Below are 21,436 nucleotides of genomic sequence, written 5' to 3'. Positions count from 1 at the left end.
GCAGGCCAGAAGAGGGCACCAGGCCTCTTTTAGAGATGGTTGTGAGCCACCATGTGGTTGCCCGGAATTGAACTCAGGACCTTTGGAAGAGCAGGCAATGCTTTTAACCACTGAGCCATCTCTCCAGCCCCCTCCTTTTTTTAATCTTAATTTTTAAGTCTCTTATGCTTCCCTTTCCGACTGTTTGGAGGAGAAATTCACCAGTTGTTTTTAAGAAATAAAAATAATCTTTTTTTTTTTCTGTTAAGGGAGAGATATTTTAAAACCACTGAATGGATTGTTCCTTCCCTGGCCTTTTATTGATACGTCTGCTCTCCTTCCAGTTCTAAAATAAGCACTCGTCTGCACTGTGTGGATCCAAAGGCAACACGCTGCAGAGTAGACCGGGCCGGCAGAGGTAGCCTGGGGTCACTTAGAAGCCATTAGACCTGGGGAAGGGACCCCTGTAGTCCTGCCAGCCCGGCCTCACCCATGGCTGCTTCCTCACAGCCCAGGTGACTGGGAGCTCAGCAGTGGAATGTGGCGAGGGCTGGAGCTAGCCAACGACACATTGCTGAGTGAGTTCCAGGTCTCTGGAATGGAAAACCAGCAGCTTCCTGTTACAGAGTGTACCCACGGTTCATGCCTGGTGCATGGGTGTGGGAGAATCATAGATTTTTCATCTGCTTCTGTGTAAACACACAAAGAAGCAGACATGTTTTTAGGCAGGTAAATACTTTTAGGGACTAGGGCAAATTTATATTGACTTATGTTCTGCTAGCTAGAAGGAAAAAGGAGTTCAAAACAGCATTAAAAGGCTTGAAAGGGGACAACCATTGAGTCCATCCACCAAGCCTGTGAGGTTGCCAGGACATCTCTAGGTGAGTTCTTGCTAGAGCTAGGTACCTTGGAGAGGCCCTGTGTTACCTTAGAAGTCAGGTCTTAGTTGTGGCTTCCTGGAGGGCCTTAAACAAGCTCTGTCTCTCTCTCTCTGTCTCTCTGTCTCTCTCTGTCTTTGTCTCTCTGTCTCTCTCTGTCTCTCTCTCTTTCTGTCGTATCTTTCTTCCCACCCTCAACCAGTCTCAGGCTCAGTCCTTGCAAAGGATGTGGGGGGGAATGGGAGTTGGGGGGGAGTGGGGGGAGCAGGCTCTTCAGTTGCTCACTGCATTGCTTGTAACCGGGCTCAGCTTGCAGCATTTTCTACTGTCAGCAGGAGACCGCTCTGGAAGCACCCAGCTCAGAAACACTACTCTCGTGTAGGGAAACGAGAAAAAGCTGCAGCAAGGGCCTGGAAGAGCATGCCACACCAAGGGACCATGCTGGAAAGAGCAGTGGTTTTTATCTACCCCCTGCCAGGTCCTGCCAGGTCCTGCCAGGCCCTGCTAGGCACTATTACAGACATGAACAGCTTGCCCACCTCACACGTCCCACTGCAGTTCCAGGTTTTCCTGGGGGGGAATGATCTGCAGCTGACTACTTATTCAATGTCCAGACGCCCCAGGTTCCATCAGCACAAGACCCATTAGACGCATGGTAAATAGTAGGAGACGCAGGAGGGTCCCCAGCTCTCTCAGATGTGTGTGTAGCTTGGGGATGGGGGCAATCTAAGAGGTTGGTAATAAAGACCATGGAATGGGGTCAGAGTATTCTAGTACTAGCTCTACATGGGCTTGGCCAGATTGCTGCCTGATCGTTAACGTGAACTACGTTAACATTAACAGAAAGGCACTCCGGGAGGGTCTTATCCACCTGTGGGGCTGGTCCAGGGATCGCGGTGGTGTCGGCCAAGTGCCATGCTGCTTCTCTGATTCTGTGAGCCAAATGCAAAGGCTTCCTAGTAATAAGAAACGATTATTGCTGTGAAGACCTTGGCCGGAGGGGAGCTGTTGCAGCCCAGGCTGGTTCTGGTGCGGCACACCGTCAGGCTCTTCCAAGCTTCGCATCGCATATGCGCATCTGCGAATCCGGGCCTGGAGGAGGGAGGCCTGGGCACCAGTTTGCACTCAGGTCCTTGGAGCCTGGAGCTCAAGGCAAGCCAGTCACATGCCTCCTCAGACACATGCCTTCTCCATCTATACCATGAAACTGGGAACACACGGCCTCTAAGATCTCCCCTGGTTCAGGCATCCCAAGTTCCTAGGTTTTAGAGCCACAGACCATGAACAATGTAGCCATCCAAAGATAGCCTGCTTCTTTCCAGTCTAATTTGTTACCTAAATGCTGTCTTTGCCTCTGGGGTTTGCCTTCCTAGGTCTCTGGTTAGCTAGCCACTGAAGTCCACATGCCGGAAGGCCTGAGTACTCTGGGACTTTGGCAGCCTATGTGTTTTGACGCAAACAAAGCAGACTTCCTGGTCTGAAAAGAATCAGGGCAAATCTGCATAAAATGAGGACTGTGCCCCGAGCAGCAGCCAGCAGCACAGGAGGGAGGACAGGAAGGGGGACCTGCCAGCTGGGAGGCACATGGACCTCACTGGCCCGAAGCACAGGCAGGGCTGACCCATTGAGCAACAACCACGGCATCGGGGAAAGGAGATGGTGCCCAGATGGGAGGAGAGGTGGGCAGGACCACGTAAGCTCTTTCTGGAGACAGGCTGGACCTGGCAGCAGCCGAGAAGCCCCATAAGAGAGATAAGACGGACCATGGAGGATGGCCAAGACTAGGGAATGGGCTCTGAGGAGAGGGCACCTCAGGGTGAGCCAACCCCAGGCCTCCTCTAGTTACCAACAAAGTAATTCTACAGTCAGCAGCACAGATCTAGAAGTTGGGTTGTAATCTATCCCTGTATGTTCCACCTGAGAGACCTGTGAAGGTCCCCAAACCCTTTAAGGCGACCATCGTTCCTGACCGGTTGCTCCTTTTTGGTAAGTTAGGATCAGGATCATGGCCTCTGACAGTGTGAGGATTAGAGGATTCTTACATGCCAAGGCTTCCATGCTGGGTGTACCCGTCTGAGGCTCATGGGTCAAACCCTGGGTCTCCAGGAGGTAGCACCGAAGGGTGGTGGAACTTCTAAGGGGTAGGGCCCTTAGGGTGTATCTTCAGAAGGGAACACTGATCTCTTGGAGTCAGGTCTTGTGGGAGAGAGATGATATGAAAGACCGCGCCAGACCCTTGGCCCCTCTCTGGCTTCCTGTTTGGAGATGCCATCCAGTATTTGCTTCTCAAACACTCAGCCGTTGTTCTATGACACAGCCAGTGTGTGTGTGTGTGTGTGGAGGGGGGACTTGAAAGAGCCTGCAACTTGATGTCTGGATTTTTAACTTCCAAAGTCATAGACTACATAAATCTCCTTTCTCCACAGGCAGGCTGCTTCAAACACAGTCTGGAAACAGCCCATGAATCATTGGTGTGACTCTCATTTCTGGAAGTTTCGTCCTTTCTATCCATGGATTTTACTCCACCTTCTCCTTTTCCTGAATGGCCAATACACATCCAAACCCTTCTCAGGTCTCTCTTCCTAGATGGGGCAGAGGAAGTCGCCCACACCATCATTTCTGCAAGCTTATCCACTAGAAAGGTCGAATGGTTGTGTGTCAATGAGTAGCCTGTGTGAGGGACAGGCCTCCACCTCCACACAGACAGGCATCGAGCCGTGGCCTCGCCAGAATGCAGGTTATCAACTCTGTGTACCCTAGACTTGGTCACCCCCATCATGTGACCTCAGCTCACTGCAAGATCCAAGTGCTTTTGCCACAGCTCTGTGAACACAGCTGGTGTTAGTCATCCTGGTACTGTAACAAACACCCACAACGTCTTATCACAAGGAAGGTTTATTTTGGGTCACAGTGTGGTTCCGTGACCCAATGGCCCCGGTGCTTTTTGGCCTGTGGCAATTCATCATGGTGACAACATGGAGTGGGGTAGAACTGCCCACTTCACAATCAGAGAGCAAAAGAGAATAAGAAGGGGTTGGGGCCTCACTCCTCACTGTCTCTTTTGAGGGCACACCTTTGGTGACCTGAAGACCGCCCCACAGAGCACTGACGATAAGAAGCGTTCAGCCAGGGTTCTGCTTTGTTTTGCTTGTCTTACTTAGAAAATTATTAGACCTACAGGAAAATCTAAAGAATTATACATCCACTTTAGTCTTTTCCTCTTAGGAGGCAGTCTCTCTCTCTCTCTCTCTCTCTCTCTCTCTCTCTCTCGTCTCTCTCTCACACATCCCAAACTGTCTGAGAATGTTGCTGACATCGAGATACTTTGCTTCTAAGTATTTAACTCGTATCTCCCAGGGAAAAGGACATGTTTTTCTATAACTCCACAACCATGACACTGATGGGATGTCATGATACACCATACATGCCACATTCAAGTATCCCTGATGCCTCCAGAATGTCCTGTGTGACTTCTGCCCACCCAGAGACCAATCAAGGAGCTATCAGTAGACTTGTTTGTCATGGTTCCTTGGTCAACTTTCTCCTTTTAGTCTTATGTATCTACCATATTTATTTTTTTGGGGGGTCTTTTATGACATTGACTATTCCAGAGATGCCAGGGCTAGGCTGGCGAGATGGCTCAGTGGTTAAGAGAGCTGGCTGATCTTGAGGAGGACTCAGGTTTGGTTCCCAGCATCCACTGATAGCATATAACCATCCATAGCTCCAGTTCCAGGGGATCTGGCGCCCTCTTCTGGCATATGCAGATACTGCATGCACATGGTACACAGACTTACATGGAAGCCAAACACCCATACACATAAAATAAAAATGAATAAATCACTATTTATCATTATGACTGTGATTATGATTAAGGACTGATCTGCACAGGATATGATGGCACATACTTTCAGGCTCAGTACCCAGAAAGCAGAGGCAGGAGGATCTTGGGTTTGAGGTCCAAGTTATTTAATAAGACTCTGTCTCAAAACAAACAAACAACCAAAACCACTCCTCAGTGAGGACTTACTTGATTGTTTCCTCACACAGGCAAACAGTTCCCATCAAATCCATCTTCCTTTCTGTCTTACACCTGCCTTGACAGTTCTTACCACCGGCCAACCTGAAGGGTCCCGTGGCCTCAGAGGACATGGGACTCTAATACATCCCGAAAAACTGAACTGATATTGTTAATCAACTAGCATGTGTCTAACATTGAAGGAATATTTTCAGGTTCTGGGTTAAGGAGGGAGGAGTAAAATTATGCACTTTCTTGGCAAGCATTTTATCACTGTGAAGAAACGCCACCATGACAACTCTTAAAAGGAAAACTGGCCCGTAGCTTCAGAAGTTTGGTCCACTCCCGTCAGGGTGGGAAGCATGGCGCCAGACTGGCAGACACGGTGCTATAATGTAGCTGAGAGTTCTACATCTGGATGGCTTGTGGACTCGGCCCCTCCCTCATGGGATGCTGTGGGGTTAAATACGTTCATGGGAGTCTAGACTGTGCTCACCAGGGTCAATGATTTCTGTAACTGTCTTATTTACGGGGTGGGTGGTATCTGGGGGTATATGCTCATGCATACGTGTGTATGTGTGAACACCGGTGTGAAGTACTGTAGTCCCCAATTGCTCCCCATCTTTCGGAGATAGGGTCTCTTGATCTTGCTAATTGGCCTAAAACTGATTGACCAGCAAGCTCTATGGTTCTTCCTGTGCCCATTCCCAGCCCCTAACCCCTACTCCAGGAGGCTCTATGCCTCTTCCTGTGCCCGCTCCCAGCCCCTAGCCCCTACTCCAGGAGGCTCTATGCCTCTTCCTGTGCCTGCTCCCAGCCCCTAGCCCCTCCTCCAGGAGGCCCTGTGCCTGGCTTTCTTTTTCCTTTTCTTTTCTTTTCTTTTCTTTTCTTTTCTTTTCTTTCTAACATGGTTCTGGGAATTAAACTCTGTCCTCAGGATCCCACAGCCAACATTCTGCCCACTGAGCCATCTCCTTGGCCCTATTATAATTATCCATAGTGTGACGCCGTCGTGAGGAGCTGACTTCACAAGCCCATATGGAATCATTTCTCACCTTCTCTTCCTACAGTAATATAGGAACCGAAAGGGGTAAAATAACCCCGAATTTGTCAATACTGTATATGGTGTATGCCTGAGAGTATTGAGAGCTCCCGTGGAAGGAGGGACAAACAATTCTGAAGCTGTGGGGGCTTTGTCTGCAAACACAAGAGAAGGTTTGTTTGCCTTGGGAAAGGGGCACGAAGTCATGAGTCACTGTAAGGTTTCATAGGGGTGACTCAGGGCTCCTGTGAAAACTGCGAGTCCCTTGCTATTGTCTAAGCAAAGATGGAAGCACAAAAGCCTGACCAAGTTTTTTTTTTTCTAAATCACATGGCCCATTATGCCCAAATGTTCTATGAATACACTGTCCATCCCCTCGAATAACGTGACCACAAGACAGAGTAGCCATTGAAAATCAGTCCTGTGGCTGTTGGTAAAACACCACTGGGCAGCTGGCCATTAGGCCTTGGGGCACCTTACTGACCAAACTGGTCACGAGGCTCAATTCCCACTACATTTGTGGCAGTTATGAGGGGAAGGGGCCTCCCTTCTGCCCCCCAGAACCGTAAGTAGCCATCAGGAAGCCTAGGTAATGAATGGGCCTCGACCTGCTGAGTTCTGATCTGAGCTAGGCCATCAGGCTGGGCAGTGCATCCCACCACCTCAACAGTGGCAGCTAAAAGGGGCACACGGAGGAGGCCTTCCGCCGGTGTAGTTTGGAGCAGAGCCCTCATTCGGGTTAGCATTTTAGGGACGGTGTGCCTGTGACTAAAATGTAGACGTTTCCGTGAACAGCTTTGGAAGCCACTTTTTCAGATGGCATTGTTCTGAGTTTGCTCGTATTTCTTAGTCAGTGAACCAAGGCACTGCCGTGCACTGGTCCTTGGTGGGGCAAGCCACCTGCCCGTCCCCGCAGTCAGCTATGCCCTTGGGAAGCAGGTAGATGAGCTTAGGGTGAGGCAGGCACAAGTCAGGCTTTGGTGTTGGGTTGTCAAAATAGGCAGTACCACAATTTCCTTGTCCAGTCCAGTCCAGTCCTCTGCATCCTACCTGTGATATCTCATTGAGACCTCACAGATTACTACTATAAGCATGACCATTTCTGTCTCACAGGTTAAAAAAAGAAAACCATGTGGTTTATCAATACCAAGTAATTTGCCCAAAGTCTGGATTTGAATCCAGATCCGCCCGCCAGTGAAGCCCGAGTTACTGCACAGAACTGCTTCCAACTGACAGTCTTCTGTCTTGACCTTCGCTTCCTCACATAAAACAAGCCAACCATTTCACATTTTCCCAGTTTCTTGTGTCTCAAATTAAGCGATAAAGGTATAAGGAATGGCCCAGATGACTTGACAGCTAGCGAACGCTCTGTAAATGACCCTTTCCCAGAGGCAAGGCTGAATTAAGAAATGAGAGCTTCTGACCTTCAGCCAAAAAATCTTGCTGGGTGGTTTGGCTGTGCAGACCGGCTTCAGGAGATTCACAAAGGTCTGAGCAAGACGGCCCTCATGAGGCTGCAGCCCTCATGTCGTGAAGGTAAATAAAAATGAGCAGGGGAGCCGGTGCTTCAAATCTTGGTCAGGGAGAATGTGTGAAAAGCGAAACGTAAACCAAGCCACTATCAAAGCTGAAATTTGGGCTCCAACTCCCCTAGCTTCCTCTTTGATGTATGTGTGTGATTTCATGTGCTCGGCACTTGAAGCTTTTCCATGTGTACAGAGCGCTGTATGTGTGGAGAGATGTAGGCGTATTTATACTAAGACGTATACACACTGAATGATGGCCCAAATAAGCCTCCGAGTCTACCTTTCAAGAGTCTCTAGAGAATTAACCCAGGGGGTAGGCAGTAATATGCGAACTGTAAACATTCTTGCATGTTGGCAGATAACCACAATATGAGTTCCCCTCCAAGAACTGAGAAAGAGAAGAAAGGGAATAACACAACAGCAGGAAAAAAAAAAGAACACACTAATCAAATCCATAATCAACTCTGATGACGGAGAAGAGATTCTAATCAAAACACAGTGGAGCAAAGCAGCAACAGGTTGCAGGCTTGGAGCTGTGCTCTTCCCAGGGGCCTCGCCCACGCTTTCTTTTTAAACATCTGAAACGCTCGCACAGGATTTCAATCACTTCTAATTATTTTTCTAAAGAAATAAGTCGCAGGCTGAACGCTAGCTTCTAAAAACAGGAAATATCAGAGTATTATGTGAATCACCTCTTCCTCCTGCAACTACTGCATCTTAAGAAAGAGGCTAACCTCATCCTCAGATAGCCCAAGAGTGCTCCTTTATCTGACGGTTGGTTGGCCGCAGGCTTGCACAATAACACAGAGCATGTGTCTAAAATGATGACTTACACATGGCCACAGTTCACAACACACGAGAGATCAGAACAGATATTATAAATGGTCCCTCTCAGGGAGGCCCAGGTAGCACAGCAGCAGAAAGGGGGTCAGAAGGTACGGCTGGAGCTTGGGATGGAACTGCGGGCCTGTAGGGCGGTCCAGGAAAGGAGCTGGAGATTGACAGTGGGGCTTCCTCTAACAGCTATTGGCTTGCAAGTCTTCCATGGTGAGGGAGACCAGGCATGGGGTCGGGAAGACCAGGGAAGACTCACTGAGTAAATGGAATTACTGTGTGAGAAAATAGGAATGGAGTGTGGTGTCCTTGAATCCCAGCACTTGGGAGGCAGAGGCAGGTGAATCTCTACAAGTTCAAGGCCAGCCTGGGCTACACAGTGAGTGAGAGACCCCATAATGGAAAAGGAAAGCAGGAACGTTTTGCCCTCTAACTACCACATCAAACACTCTAAAACACAAGCTAACAACAGTTATTGTTGTTGCTTCCCAAGAGTCGGTTATGAGCCAAGTTCTGGAGGAGACACCCTCTCCCCAGTTTCTCGCCACTGGCCTGTATGCAGCCACTGTCCAATAGAGGCCAGCACTGAGCATCCAGTACTTCAACCGCTGAGCCTCTGCTCTTCCTCACACCCTGATGAAATGGAAAACACCCCATCTACAGCATGCACTTGGGCTCTGCACCCCTGCAGGGCAGCTTAACCTCTGCTTCTTTGTTCTTATTCGCCTCCATCCTCCTCACTAGCCACTCTTGTCCACTCCTGGGGCGCAGCCCATCTCCTGCCTCCCCTGTGAGCCACCCTGGTCTTCTCCAGCCCTTGAGACACTAGCCTTACTTCCAGCATCTTGACTCATCCTTAGCTGTCCCAGTGTCGCCCTCTCCTGGATACAGAAGTCATGTCTCTTAACTGGAATGTCTCATCCCCAAGACCCAGACCACCAGGTCTTATTTGTCCTCCGCTCTGCCACAGCATAAAAGGGGGTGATGGAGAGTGGGCGTGTCACTGGCCCAGCACCTGAGCTGGGATTTCCTTTCTGCCACACTGGACAACGTGGATCAGTTAGTCATAGATAGTGACATCTATGGTCAGATAATGCAAGGTCTATAATTGACCAGCAGCTGCCATGGCTTTCCATGACCATCATCAGAGTTAAGGGGTTTGAATTCTAATGCTGCTATCTCTGCTGCTCCCAAGGCCATTTAATCTTGACTTCCTCGTGTGTAAAATGGGGATAACTATTAATATTGCACCAGATTGTTAAGAGAATAAAAAGAGTTTGTTTTTATGCAAAACACCCAGAACAATCCCTGGCACCTAGGAAGTGCAAGCAAGGGTGCCATCTTTACTTTCTTGTTATCTTAGGACATGGCCCAATGCACCACACCCACTCTTAGTGTTCCTGTGAAGACCAATGAGATCCCGTGGAAAGAGCCCGGCACATCAGGCATTCCACAGGCCACCCTGCCCCCCATCCTCTACAGCTTGGACCTGTGCCAGGCAGAGCCAGAGGTTTGTAAACACTTGTGAACAGTTTGACACCTTCCCAGAGCCCTGTCTTTTTTCACTTAAAGGATACAAAGCTTTTCTTAATACAATTCCTGTGGTTGCTTGTGCCCATTTTTACAGACAGAAGCACTGAGGCCCAGAGGAGTAGCTAATGGACTAGGCCACTCAGCTAGCATGCGTCAGACACAGGGCACTGCTCACAGCCGATGCTTTGAAACCTATGCTGGTAGTCATACACAACCCAGCCAGCCTCCTGCCAAAAATCCCCAACCGAGGGCTCCAAGATATCATTTGCCACTGAGTTCATCATTTCCTGAGTCTCTTCTAATGATAAACATTAAGTTTGGGACCAGGAAATTACCAGGTGCCAAGTCAGCCAAGGTCCTCAAGCCATAATCGAGGGACTTTTCTAGAAGGTGAATGTGCACTGTCTGTCACCATGGGGATACGCAGTTCAAAGACGGTGAAATCCTTTTACCAAAGCTTCTTTGATGTCAGGGTGGGGCCATGAGTGCCTGTTACCTAGAAGAGCCCCTAAGAGACCCAGGGGCTGCCAAGGAGGGGCCGTCTGGGAAACCAGAACTGTCCTTTGGAAGGTGGCCAGCTCCTGAGCCATCTATCCAGATCACCCTCGTGATGCAGAGGACTCATGGAGAGCAAGAGAGGTGGAATGTGGGGTGGTGGGGACAGTGGGGACAGAAGGGAAGCAGCACCTCTGGGGAACAGAGCCAAGTTAGCCCTTCACGGAGAAGTCCAGGAGTAATTTTTTTAAATGGTGAATTGCCTTCCCAGAGCCTGCCCACTGCAATCCACTGACAATGTTTGTCAAATAGGCAATAACAGGCAGCAGTCTGGCTATGAATGAGCCCAGCATCTGCCTTCCCACTCATTCCTAGGGTCCTCATCATCAGGCTCGAGGGCATGGGTCACCTTCTCAGTCACTGTCCACTCACTCCACCCCCACTGATGAAGGAGGCACCCGGGACTCACCCTCACTTCACAGCCTTCTGTCTAGGTTCTGAAGCTCTAAGAAAGAGCAGAGCACACAGCCTAGCAGAGCCAGGGCCCAGGAGCACTGGAGGAGATCTTGCCTTCCTCCCACACACCATCAGTCAGAGCTGACAGCTCCCAAAAATGTTTAGCAAGTGCGGCATCAAGAGGGACATGCTGATGGGCCTGGTGTGGGAGTCTGTGTGGGGAGGGCTTTCTCTGACTCTGCGTTCCAACAGTCTGTCTCCAACCAGCTCCTAGCTCCAGATCCTCCAGCAGAAAGCTCGGAATGTGTCGAGCGTTAAGTGCGATCAGAGAAAGCTACAGAAGGAAGAGACGGTGAGCAGAGAAGTAGGTGCCCAAAAGGTCAGCTGGTTGGCTGACCAACCCCAAACTGCCTCCCTCTCTGGCTTCCCGAGGCCTCTCCTCCCCTCATGGGGACAGTCATATCCGTCAGGTCGGCCTGTCCCTAAAAGTCCCTGCTGACTGGCAGCCAAGAAAATACAGCATGCCCCTGCTCCCTCTTGCCAGAAGAGGAGGAAGGCACAAGGCCAAGAGAAACTGATTGGCCCTTAAGGATTTCCTTAAAAGAGATTGCCTGGCCAGGGCCTGTCACCCAGCCCAGTAGGGGGATGCCTCCCCTGCCCGGAAAGGTAGAAGTGGCCGGTCCTCTTCCAGGCATTCTCTCACCCTCACCAACGTCTCCCTAATCACCAGAGCCACCAATACTGGCAGCATAGATTACCCAGGAAGGAGGGGCTTAGCTTCGGCAGCCATTCTGAGACAGCCAAGCCACCCCTATGGCAAAGGCAAGCCCACTCCCTGGCTGCTCCAGCAAGCTAGCAGTCAGTAGCACCTGGCCAGCTCCTTTCTCCCTACAGATGGACGGGAACAAGCCTTCTTCAAGCCAGGAGGTGGGCAGGTTCTGAGCAACCACCCTTATCCTGGATCTCATAGCTGGGCCAGGTGGTATCCAGCCTAAAGGGACACGAGACCACCCCTTTCTGGGTTACAACACCAGGAACTGACACGGACACACATCACAGCAGCAGATACCCTCTCATTGGAGTCAAGCACTCAGCATTCAGGCCCTAACATTTCCAATGTCAGCATGTGCTTTTTGAGACCACCTCTACACCTGCTCCAAGCCCAAAGAAGCCGCAGGCTACCAGCACCCCTTAGCTTTGCAGAGCTCCTTGGGCGAACCTCTGGCACCCTGGCCACACCCACTGACCAGTGTGTATCCTTCCAATCTGCCAGCTAAAGGGGGATGTTTTTTCTTTCCGACTACGTTATGGTAGCCTCTCCTCCAAGCAGCCGTGGCCCTCCCCGGTGAAAGATCACCCATCATCACCACCACCCCCAACAGTGCCCAGGAATACACAGCACCTCTCACCTGGGTATCGAACCCGTTCTCCAAAGAGCTGCTTTTCCGCAATGGGAGCCCCTCCCCTGTCGGCTCCTGCAGTCCCTGTGATTTCAGGGGGATCTGGCTGGTGTAGGCTGTCTTGCTCACCTCCACCTTGCTTCCCAACTTAAGGTAGCAGGGCTGAGGACCAGTCCGGGCCGGGGGCACGTGCAGGATGGGCGCGGCGCTGTGCACGGGTTTGGGCAGTCCCGACTTCATTTTGGAGGCTACCAGGATGGCCGGCATCTTCTCCCGGGGCTTAGGCTTTCCCAGCACGTCCCTGGCAGCGGCTGCGGAGGCGACCGCTAAAGGCAGCGCGGGCAGCCGAGTAGGCGCCGGGCCTCGGCCCACGAGGCGCCCACCAACAGTAGAGGGAAAAAAATAAGAACAAAATCCCCAGGTTGGGGAGCTGGTGAAATCCTGCGAGCGCGCTGGCGGGGTGGCGGATTGGTCACTGCCCTCAGCGGGTCCCACCTGCGCGGATGTCGCAGCGGGCGGCCTGCTCAGAAGCTCAGGGACGGCCGCCTCTGGCAATTCTTTTCCTGGGAAACCGAAGCGTGGACGCCCATATTAACTTGTCATTGCATCTCCGAAGTGAGGAGGCTCCTTAGGAAAAGACACAGACTAGGGACGCACACGTAGCGCTCCGGAGGCTGCGGGTGTGAACTGCGGAGCAAATGAGCGGAGGATGGAGAGACTGAGGGCGCACGGAGCGCAGGAGGTCTCAACCGCGAGGCGGCTGTCACCCTGCAAGCACGCCGCAGTGTCTGTCACCCGCGCCGAAGCTGTCCCTCTGCGGTCTCCACGGAAAGGTCTTGTCTGGGCGTGACAGCAGATCACCGCTGTTCACAAGCCCCTGGAACATGCGGCACCTGAGCGCCTGCGGATCTGCCCATGCTCCGTGCGCTCGAGAGCAGCACGGCGGTGGCGGTGGCTGTGGCGGCGGGGCGCGGGCACCGGGACGCGCAGTTGGCCCGGCTGTTTGCACCGCGCTGTGAGGCGCTGAGCTCCCGGGAAGGCAGCGCGGGCTGCAGGGCTGGACGCAGGGGAGGATCGGCTGCGGCGCGCGCTGACAGCCCGGGCCGTTCCCGTGCGCCCATTGGTTCGTGGCGGACCAATCTGCGGTCGCGACTCGCACTGCAAGGGGGCGTGGCTTCAACTCCCGAGGCCGCCACCGAAACTCTGGGGCCGCGCTTGGCCATAAGTACAAAGCGAGCTGGTGGCCGCTCTGCGGCACGGCCCCGGCGCGCGCCTCCCTGCGGGCCGCCACCCCCGCGTCCCCGGAGCCGCCCGAAAACGCCGTTGGAACACAGATTCCCGCCTTTCCCCGCCCCCCTCCGCCCCGACGTGTGTAGGAGAAATCGGTTTTTCTTTTTCAAAATGGCTTGGGTCATCTCAACGGTTCGCGGGTTCCGGAGGCACGCCCCAGCCTCCCTGCACCTTCAGCGGGATTGACAGGGCAGGTCGTCTTGTCCCCTGCCTGAAGGACACTCCAGTCATTTCTCCTTTCCGGGCAGGCTCAGGGGCCTCCCAACAGCTTCCTCTGGGATATTCAAAGGTTGCACATTGCACTTAAGTATTTGAAGTATTTATAGGCTGATACAATGGCCGGGGAAGCTTCGCGCCCCAAGACAGCTCCTCCCGCCACCTACCACAGACTGTAATTAGAGTGGCTTGGTGACCCTGGCAGGCTGAGGCCAATCCTGCCCCGGTTTCGTGGTTTCATGCAGGCCTGCCTGCCTGGTTGCTCCTGGGACTTGCCAAGATCACAGATTCCTCCACTTGGAATCGCTGGAGGATTCCTTCCCATCCGACAGAGTGTGAGAGCTGAAGGGAAAATAGATAGATGGTCCAGGCAGGCTGCTTTGGGGCTGATTGCGGGCGAGGCCCATCTGGAGACTGGTTTGGATTTGAATTGGGAAGTTTCTCCACCTTTACAGACCCTCTAAAACTGCCGGTGTCTCATGCAATCAGGTGGAGGTTTGAGTACATTTCTCAAAAAACTCTGTCCCGGCTAAATGAGATAGTGCCTGCTAGTATAGTGGACCAGAAAAGACTGTCGCTGTTATTTCTGTGCCTGCCAGCATGCCCCACCATCATCTCTATAAGCCACTTTTTTTCTGAGTCTAGGATACAAGTTGTCACTTTGTTCCTACCCTATAGCTTGATCTACAACATCCACAGAGTTAATTTTCAATTATTCTGATGCTATTGACTACATCTATCCCTGGCAAAATTCTAACGTGACCAGGAATGGTGGTGCAAGCCTACAATTTCTGCTACTACTGAGGCAGGAGGATCCCAAGTTCAGGGCAATTTTATGAGACTCTTGTGTCCAAATAAAAGTAAGAAAGGGTTGGAGATGTCACTCAGTGGTAGACAGCTTGCTTGTTTATCATCTGCAAGAATCTGATTTCAGTGACACTGTAAATAAGCACCCTAGTTCTGGATTTGTATCAAGTAGTGGAGCCTTTGGGAGGTAGTGAGTACTTGACCAAGGAATCCTCACAAAGGGATCAATGCCCAGGCTCTAGGAGATGGGATGAAGATAGATGATAGCTTCTGATAGTGAGATGGCAGCCCTTGACAGGAATTTGACCATGGCTACAGCCTGGCCTTAGACCACCAGCCTCTAGGCCTAGGAGAAATAGATGTTTGTCGTTTAAGCTGTCCTGTCTACAGCATTTTTGCTATAGTAGCTTAAACCAAGACCCCAGACCAAAGTCAAAGTTCAGTATCAAAACAGCCTCAAAGAGAGGTGAGATGGTATTGTCCACCCCCATCCGTTCTGTTTGCTGGGACTTTTTACCCTCGCTGGAGAGAGATGCACATGACCTGTTTTAGCGCTTAGTCCTGCTCTCTGAAATTAAATCACAAGTGGTCCCTGGCATGGTGCACTCTGACCTGGCCCATCTGAATGACCTCCTATGCTCGTGTCTTGCTTTATTCAACTTATGTATTGTTTCAGGAATAAATGTTTTGAAGAAGCATATTTTTGACTTTGATGAGATTCTGTCAGAACTGAACAGAATGCCTACCCAAATTGTTACTGAATGAGTGCATGGTGAGATTGCCTTTTAGCACGAATATACCAAAAGGAAAAGGGCTTATGCTACATTCCGCCTTGAACTCCAGTTCTCACAGATGTATGAAGAGTTGTAGAAAGACATTGCCATTATCAGCTGTTAAGGATTGTGGGACTACCCCCCCCCCCCCCGAAAAAAAATCCCCAGAGCTCAAATGCAGTGAGTGTCCAAAGTTTCCAGAGCAACGGCAGAAAAAATCCTCTAACTCTGAAATACTCCACCCCACCCCATCCTACAGAGTGAACACTCCCAGAGTAGGGAATGGGGGACCGGCAATCTGTGTTTTAACACATTCTTAACAAGGGGGTTTTGATGTGCACTAAAGCTGAGAATCCTAGGCAAAGGAAGTGTGCATTCAGTGCACTTCTGCCCCCCACCCTCCACCCCAAGCCTTCATATACATAAGAATCACAGATTCCAATTCAACAGGTTTCCAAGAGGCTGGGAGTCTGGCTTCCAAATGATTCCCAGGTGATGGCTATCCCTGCTAAGAGTCTGGAGATCCACACTGCAGGCTGTAAGGTTAGGCCACTGTCAACAGGGGTGTAGCAGCTCAAGACCCAGCTAAAGTTAAGTGGTTTTTGTAACAGTGCTCTGAAAAGCCTCAGGGTGCATCCTCTAGCAGGAGACAGCAGCCCGGTCCATTGGCAAAGTGTGCCAAGGACACGGAAATGAAAGTAGTGACGTCTACAATGTGTATTTGCCAATAAAGCAAAAAGTGAATTCCCAGTTAAATCAAAATTGCCACCAAAGCCATGGGGGGGGGGGGGGGGGCGGCTCAGAGACAGTCAAATATGTACAATATAAAACCCAGTACATTCTTTGCTTTGAATTAAAAGCACTTGCAGACTAAGGGGTTCACTCAATAGGCAAAATGCTCTGCAAGCACAAGACCTAAGTTCCTGCTTGTGTTTAAAAAAAAAAAGTGTGTGTGTGTGTGTGTGTGTGTTTTAACCTCTGCACATACACACATGCAGACACACACTTCTGCACACACTTGTGCACTTCCACACTCCAAACCACCCATAATGTTATTGTTCGGTAAGCAGAGGCTCCCTATTCGCCTTACCTGCATGTAATCTCTAAGACTGAAGTCTGATGAGGTCTCAGATAACTGAAGCCACACACGTCTTCCTGTAAGCTTCCCAATGTCTTCCTGGGCTTCCTCACCCCTTTAATAATTTCAGTTGTTTTTTCTTGCAGTTTCTTCCCCGTTTTTTCCCTCTCTTTTATTTTTCCTACCTAAAGTAAAATATCTTACCAATTAGGGAAGGGAGAAAAATTGTGAATGGGAGGCCCAAATGAGGAAATTACAACACATCTTTCCTATTGAAACCAGATTACTCTGTAAGTATTCTGCTTCTACGCGGCACACTTATGTTAGCATGGCGCCGCCTTTAATCCCAGCACTCGGAAGGCAGAGGCAGGCGGATCTCTGTGGTCTACAGAGCTAGTTCCAGGACAGGCTCCAAAGCCACAGAGAAACCCTGTCTCGAAAAACTAAAAAAAAAAAAAAAAAAAGTAACTTTAAATCAATGCAGTTAGCAAGCACTGGTAGCCTGAAGCGTCGGTAGTTCAGAGAACAGCAAGCTGTTCTGGAAAGAACATCCCATAATTTTAAAGAACATTTGTCCACTTGACACGCAGTATAGACAAAGATGCAAAACTGAAACAGGCCCTGTTTTAATCCCAACATTGACAACACTTTCTTTTTGTTCTCCTACTATAAACTTTCAAAATTGCCCAAATGTCAGCCATAGGCCAGTTTGAAACCTACCACCAAAGCATTCAGGACCACTGGATGTCCTCTAGGGGCAAGAGCTGTCCTCCAATCAGGAAGCCACCAACTTACCCCTCCCTCTTGATCCTCAACATCAGTCACTGGTGGTTAGCTAAGTGGGTACAGGGCTACAGTGCTGACCTATAAGTGACCAGCCCCATCAACCCATCATTCATATAGTTACAGACCCCATCTGTCTGACCTCCCAAGAAGACTGCACTGTAAGGAGCCAAAAACATCTTAAACTTCAGCCTATGGCGGGGAGGGGATGCAAAGAGAGTCAGCTGTCCCCTGCAGACTCTCGGCTGTAAAGGAGAAAGACAATTGCAATGCTCTAAAGAAATACAAAAAGCAAAACATTTGTAAGTCTATTTGGGACTTTAAAACAACAACAACAACATATTTGTCCCTACTTTCCTAAGGCATAAATTGTCAGTTCAGGACACATATCCCAGGGATGGCACAAATGCTCACTCTCAGTAGTAACTGAGTGAAGACCTCACCCATCCTAGATCATGGAGACTCAGACCTTCAGAACCCTGCCTATCTACAGGTAGACAGTGCTGCCCTAGTACTGTGGCTGGCTTTGTAAGACCAGCTGTATCTGTTTGCTCTAGATCATCACAGCTGGGCTTGTTAACTGTTGACATTCCCGCACGGAAGGGGCTGGGGTAGGGAGAGTCACTGGACCTTCCTGAGTATTCAGCCACGCCTCCCAGCCTGTCATCTGCAGTTTTGCAGTTTTGCACATGGTCTCAGGGATCTTGGAGAGGGAGGTAGAGAATACGAGCTGGGAAAGGAAAGAGGCTCCATCTGCACAACCATGCACTGGGTCCAGTGGCAGCTGCTTGAAGGTCTTTAAAAAAAAATGATTTAATTTTATTATATGTACATTAGTGTTCTGCCTGCATCTATGTCTGTGTGAGGATGTCAGATTCCCAGGAACTGGAACTATAGACAGTTGTGTGCTGCCATGTGGGCTGGGAATTGAACCTGGGTCCTTTGGAAGATACCCAGTGCTCTTAACCTCTGTGCCATCTCTCCAGCTCCACTGCTCGAAGGTCTTGATGCTCCCACCCATAACCATACACATGATCCCTCAGTAAATCAAATAAAATCACTGGTTCCCCAGGTTGAACTTTGGTGCAACAAAGTTCACATGCAATGAAACAGTGGCTAAAAATAAATAAGAAGTAGTGTAATCGCCATGGAAAACATGTCTTACTCAGAACTTAGACTGGCTATGTTGCCCCTGTAAGTGGAGAAGTGCCATCTATGGGAACATGAGCCACATATCACTTCCTCCCTGACAATGGCACTGGTAAACCACAAGAGTCTGAGAGCTCACACTTGCTGGATCCAGGCTGCCCAAGAGTGAGCCTCTGGATGCATGGCCTCAGTGACTTTTGAGTGTCTTGTCATCTGAAGAGCGGGCCCCAAATGCAGGGGTCAAGCCATTGTCTTGTGACTCCCGAGTAAGAACTATTCTGTTCCTTGACATGAAGGGACCCTGTAAGTCAGAGCCAAGTGCAGACTCTTTGTGAGCTGAGAAAGGGCAACTTGAAAGGAAGGTTTGTTCAAGCTCATGGTTTTGAATGATTCCATCAGTGGTGTTTTGGTCCTGTTAATTTGTGTTCCAGGTAGCACAGAACATCATCACACAGAGTGTTGAGGGCCAAGGTTGGTCAGAGTGGCCAGGAAGCAATGACAGAAAAGAGGATAAGGTCCCAGCCTTCTCAGTGATCTGACTCCCTTCCAACAGGCCGCACCTCTGAAAGTCTGTGCCCTCTCAGTGGTGACACAGGCTGGGGATGAAGCCTACGACTCACATCCTTTGGGGGACACTTGTCCGCACCACACCACAAAGTGAAGCTTTGTACAGAGCTGTGACTCTGAGTGACCACATCTTTCCTTCAGTCGAGGGGAACTATACCCCATGTATATGTGAATGCCATCAGTAAAGCTATTATTTTGTAAGTTAGTTTAAAGGGAATTAAAGAGAACTATAAACAAAGATCCATATGTTGAGTCTGGGTTTGTTTAGCAGCAGAAGGATGAGAATGAAAAAAAGAAACAGACCCAAGAACAGCCTGGTTCTAATGGGGACAGGAATTCAGAATCAGGGATAAGCCGCGGATAAGAACCTGGGCTTGCTCCCCACCCACTTGCTCCTCATTCCTGAGCTGCAGAATCCTGGGGTCAAGTTTCCTGTTGGGCTTAGGGCAGGATTATCATGGGGATCTGCCTTTTGACAGGGGCTGGGATGAGGGGTGAGCAGTAACTGTGTGAAAGGACAAGGAGGTAAAGAAGAGACTACCCACGCGGCAGGCTGCTGCTGAGGCTGCACTCAAGGCCGCACATCCAGGGTCTCTACCCTCAGGAAGCAAAGGTGGAAAACAAATCGTCTAATTTGTCCAGACCTAGGCTGATCCCACATGCAAGCGTTTTTGTTGCTTTTTAAGTTTTAATTCTCCAACTGTTTTTTCACAATCCCTCTTAGAGATAAGGGGGAAAAATATATGTGTGTGTGTGTGTGTGTATATATATATATATATCATCATCAAAGGAGAGCCTATTTCATTCAGTTTCAAACTTCTTTTTTGTTGTTTATTTATTTGGTTTTTGTTTGTTTGCTTTTGTCTGCTGTTGTTATTTTTGTTGAGATAGGGTCTCACGCAGCCCAGATTGGCTTTGAACTCCCCACACAGCTGAGAGTGACCTTGAACTTCTGATCTTCCTGCCTCCACCTCCAAAGTATTAGAAAACAGGGGTGTGCCATCACGACCAATTTTCATGGAACACTGGGAATCAAATCCAGGGCTTCATGAATCCTAGGTAAGCACTCAACCAATTGAGTCACACTGCTGACCTTCAAACTGGTCTTCTAACAAATTGTCCCTTCGATAGTACCCATTCTTCCCACACATCAGTCTCTACTACCAGAGAGGCCCAGTCAGGGATGCCGACACTGGTAAGAAGTACAATCTGTGTGGCTTACTCAGCGATGCCGACATTGATACGAAGTACCATCTGTGAACCTTTCTTACTCTACGCAGGGGACCCAAGGTCAGCACCATACACACATTACCTCTGATTTTTCCCAATATCCTCATTGGATGAAGCAGAAAAGGGCCCAGAGAGCATCTAGCATCTCCCCTAAGATACCATAGATAGCTAAGTGGACTGAAATCAGCCCAAATGCTTGGCCCCTGAATACTATCCAAGGAGGGACAACCATGGGATAATGACAGTAAAGTCATGCCACAGCTCCCTGCTTCTAGTGAGTCCCCATGACACTCTCTTACAGTGAACAATTCCCATAGCACCCTGCAGTTGAGACAGCAGACTAGGAGGCCAAGGAACCACACAGGTTGTACAGGCCTTATTATTTTTAATTTTCCTTAATTTTGTAGTATGAAGAGCAGGCAGCATCCCGCCACCCACTAGCTTAACCCCCAAATAAACCACACAGAAATTGTATTCATTTAAACACTGCCTGGCCATTTAGTTCTAGCCTCTTATTGGCTAACTCTCACATCTTGATTAACCCATTTCTATTAAATCTGTGTATCACCACGTGACTGTGGCTTACTGGCAAGATTCTAACCTACGTCCATCTCAGACTGGAGTTTCATGGCGTCTGCCACACTTTCCTTCTTCCCAGAATTCTGTTCCATCTACTCCGCCCACCTAAGGGCTGCCCTATCAAAAGGTCAAGGCAGTTTCTTTATTCAACCAATGAAAGCAACGCAAATACAGAAGGACCTCCTACACCATAATTTTATTTTTTGTATCTGGGTGATTTGCTTGCAGGTGTGCCCGATGCTCATGGGAGTCAGAAGAGGTTGTCAGATCCCATGAACTTAAGGAATCTGCCACTATGTGGATGTTGTGAATTGAACTGGACTCCTCTAGAAGAGTGGATAGTGCTCTTAACTGTTAAGCTGCCTCTCCAGCCCAAGGGCAGAGGTCTAAAGTTAACAGCAATCAAGGGGGCATTTGAGAGTTGCTCAGTCTCTGAGACAGAGCTTCTTGCGGCTATTCAATGGACCCAGACTCTTTAACCATGAAGCTTGACAGTTATTGGGAGAGTGTTAAAGACCTTATGTCCTTCAAGCATGCCTAGAATTCGGACTCTGGGCATCTACATTTGAAACAAGCCCTCAAGTGGCTTGGAACAAACTGGTCCTTACTCTCAATATGAAGCCTTGCTCAAACATTATCATTCTCCGGAGAGTTAAGAAAAACCAAAGCTGCCGGATAGAACTGTGCACCAAGGAAGGCAGCCACTCGGTAGTGTGGCCCAGGCGGTGGCATGATGTGAGACACACTGGGAAGTGCTGCTGTAAAGGTGGCTGATGAACCAGGCATACATGTAGCTCAAGGGT

The 21,436-nt window shown here is 49.8% G+C and overlaps 1 protein-coding gene across 14 annotated transcripts in view; it reads right to left on the bottom strand.

Annotated features, from left to right (window-relative positions):
• The window catches only part of Nav2 (neuron navigator 2), a 621,718-nt gene that overhangs the window by 331,928 nt on the left and 268,354 nt on the right, over window positions 1–21,436 (bottom strand). For 5 of the 14 annotated variants that reach the window (XM_041656277.1, XM_041656300.1, XM_041656336.1 and 2 more), the window contains exon 1: window positions 12,171–13,179. The exons of 1 other annotated variant lie outside the window; for it this stretch is intronic. In XM_041656277.1, the coding sequence (XP_041512211.1) occupies window positions 12,171–12,428 (258 nt within the window). In that variant the 5' untranslated portion in view covers window positions 12,429–13,179. Of the gene's footprint in view, window positions 1–12,170; window positions 13,266–21,436 lie in introns of those variants that run through there. 8 more of the 14 variants (XM_041656293.1, XM_041656378.1, XM_041656346.1 and 5 more) reach the window with 3 other exon arrangements.

Source organism: Microtus oregoni, unplaced genomic scaffold (assembly GCF_018167655.1).
Source record: "Microtus oregoni isolate MIOR12 unplaced genomic scaffold, Mior012 000000F_ref0000247, whole genome shotgun sequence".
NCBI lineage: Eukaryota > Metazoa > Chordata > Mammalia > Rodentia > Cricetidae > Microtus > Microtus oregoni.
Note: the sequence above shows the minus strand (reverse complement) of the source record. Positions and strands in the feature narration are given on the sequence as shown.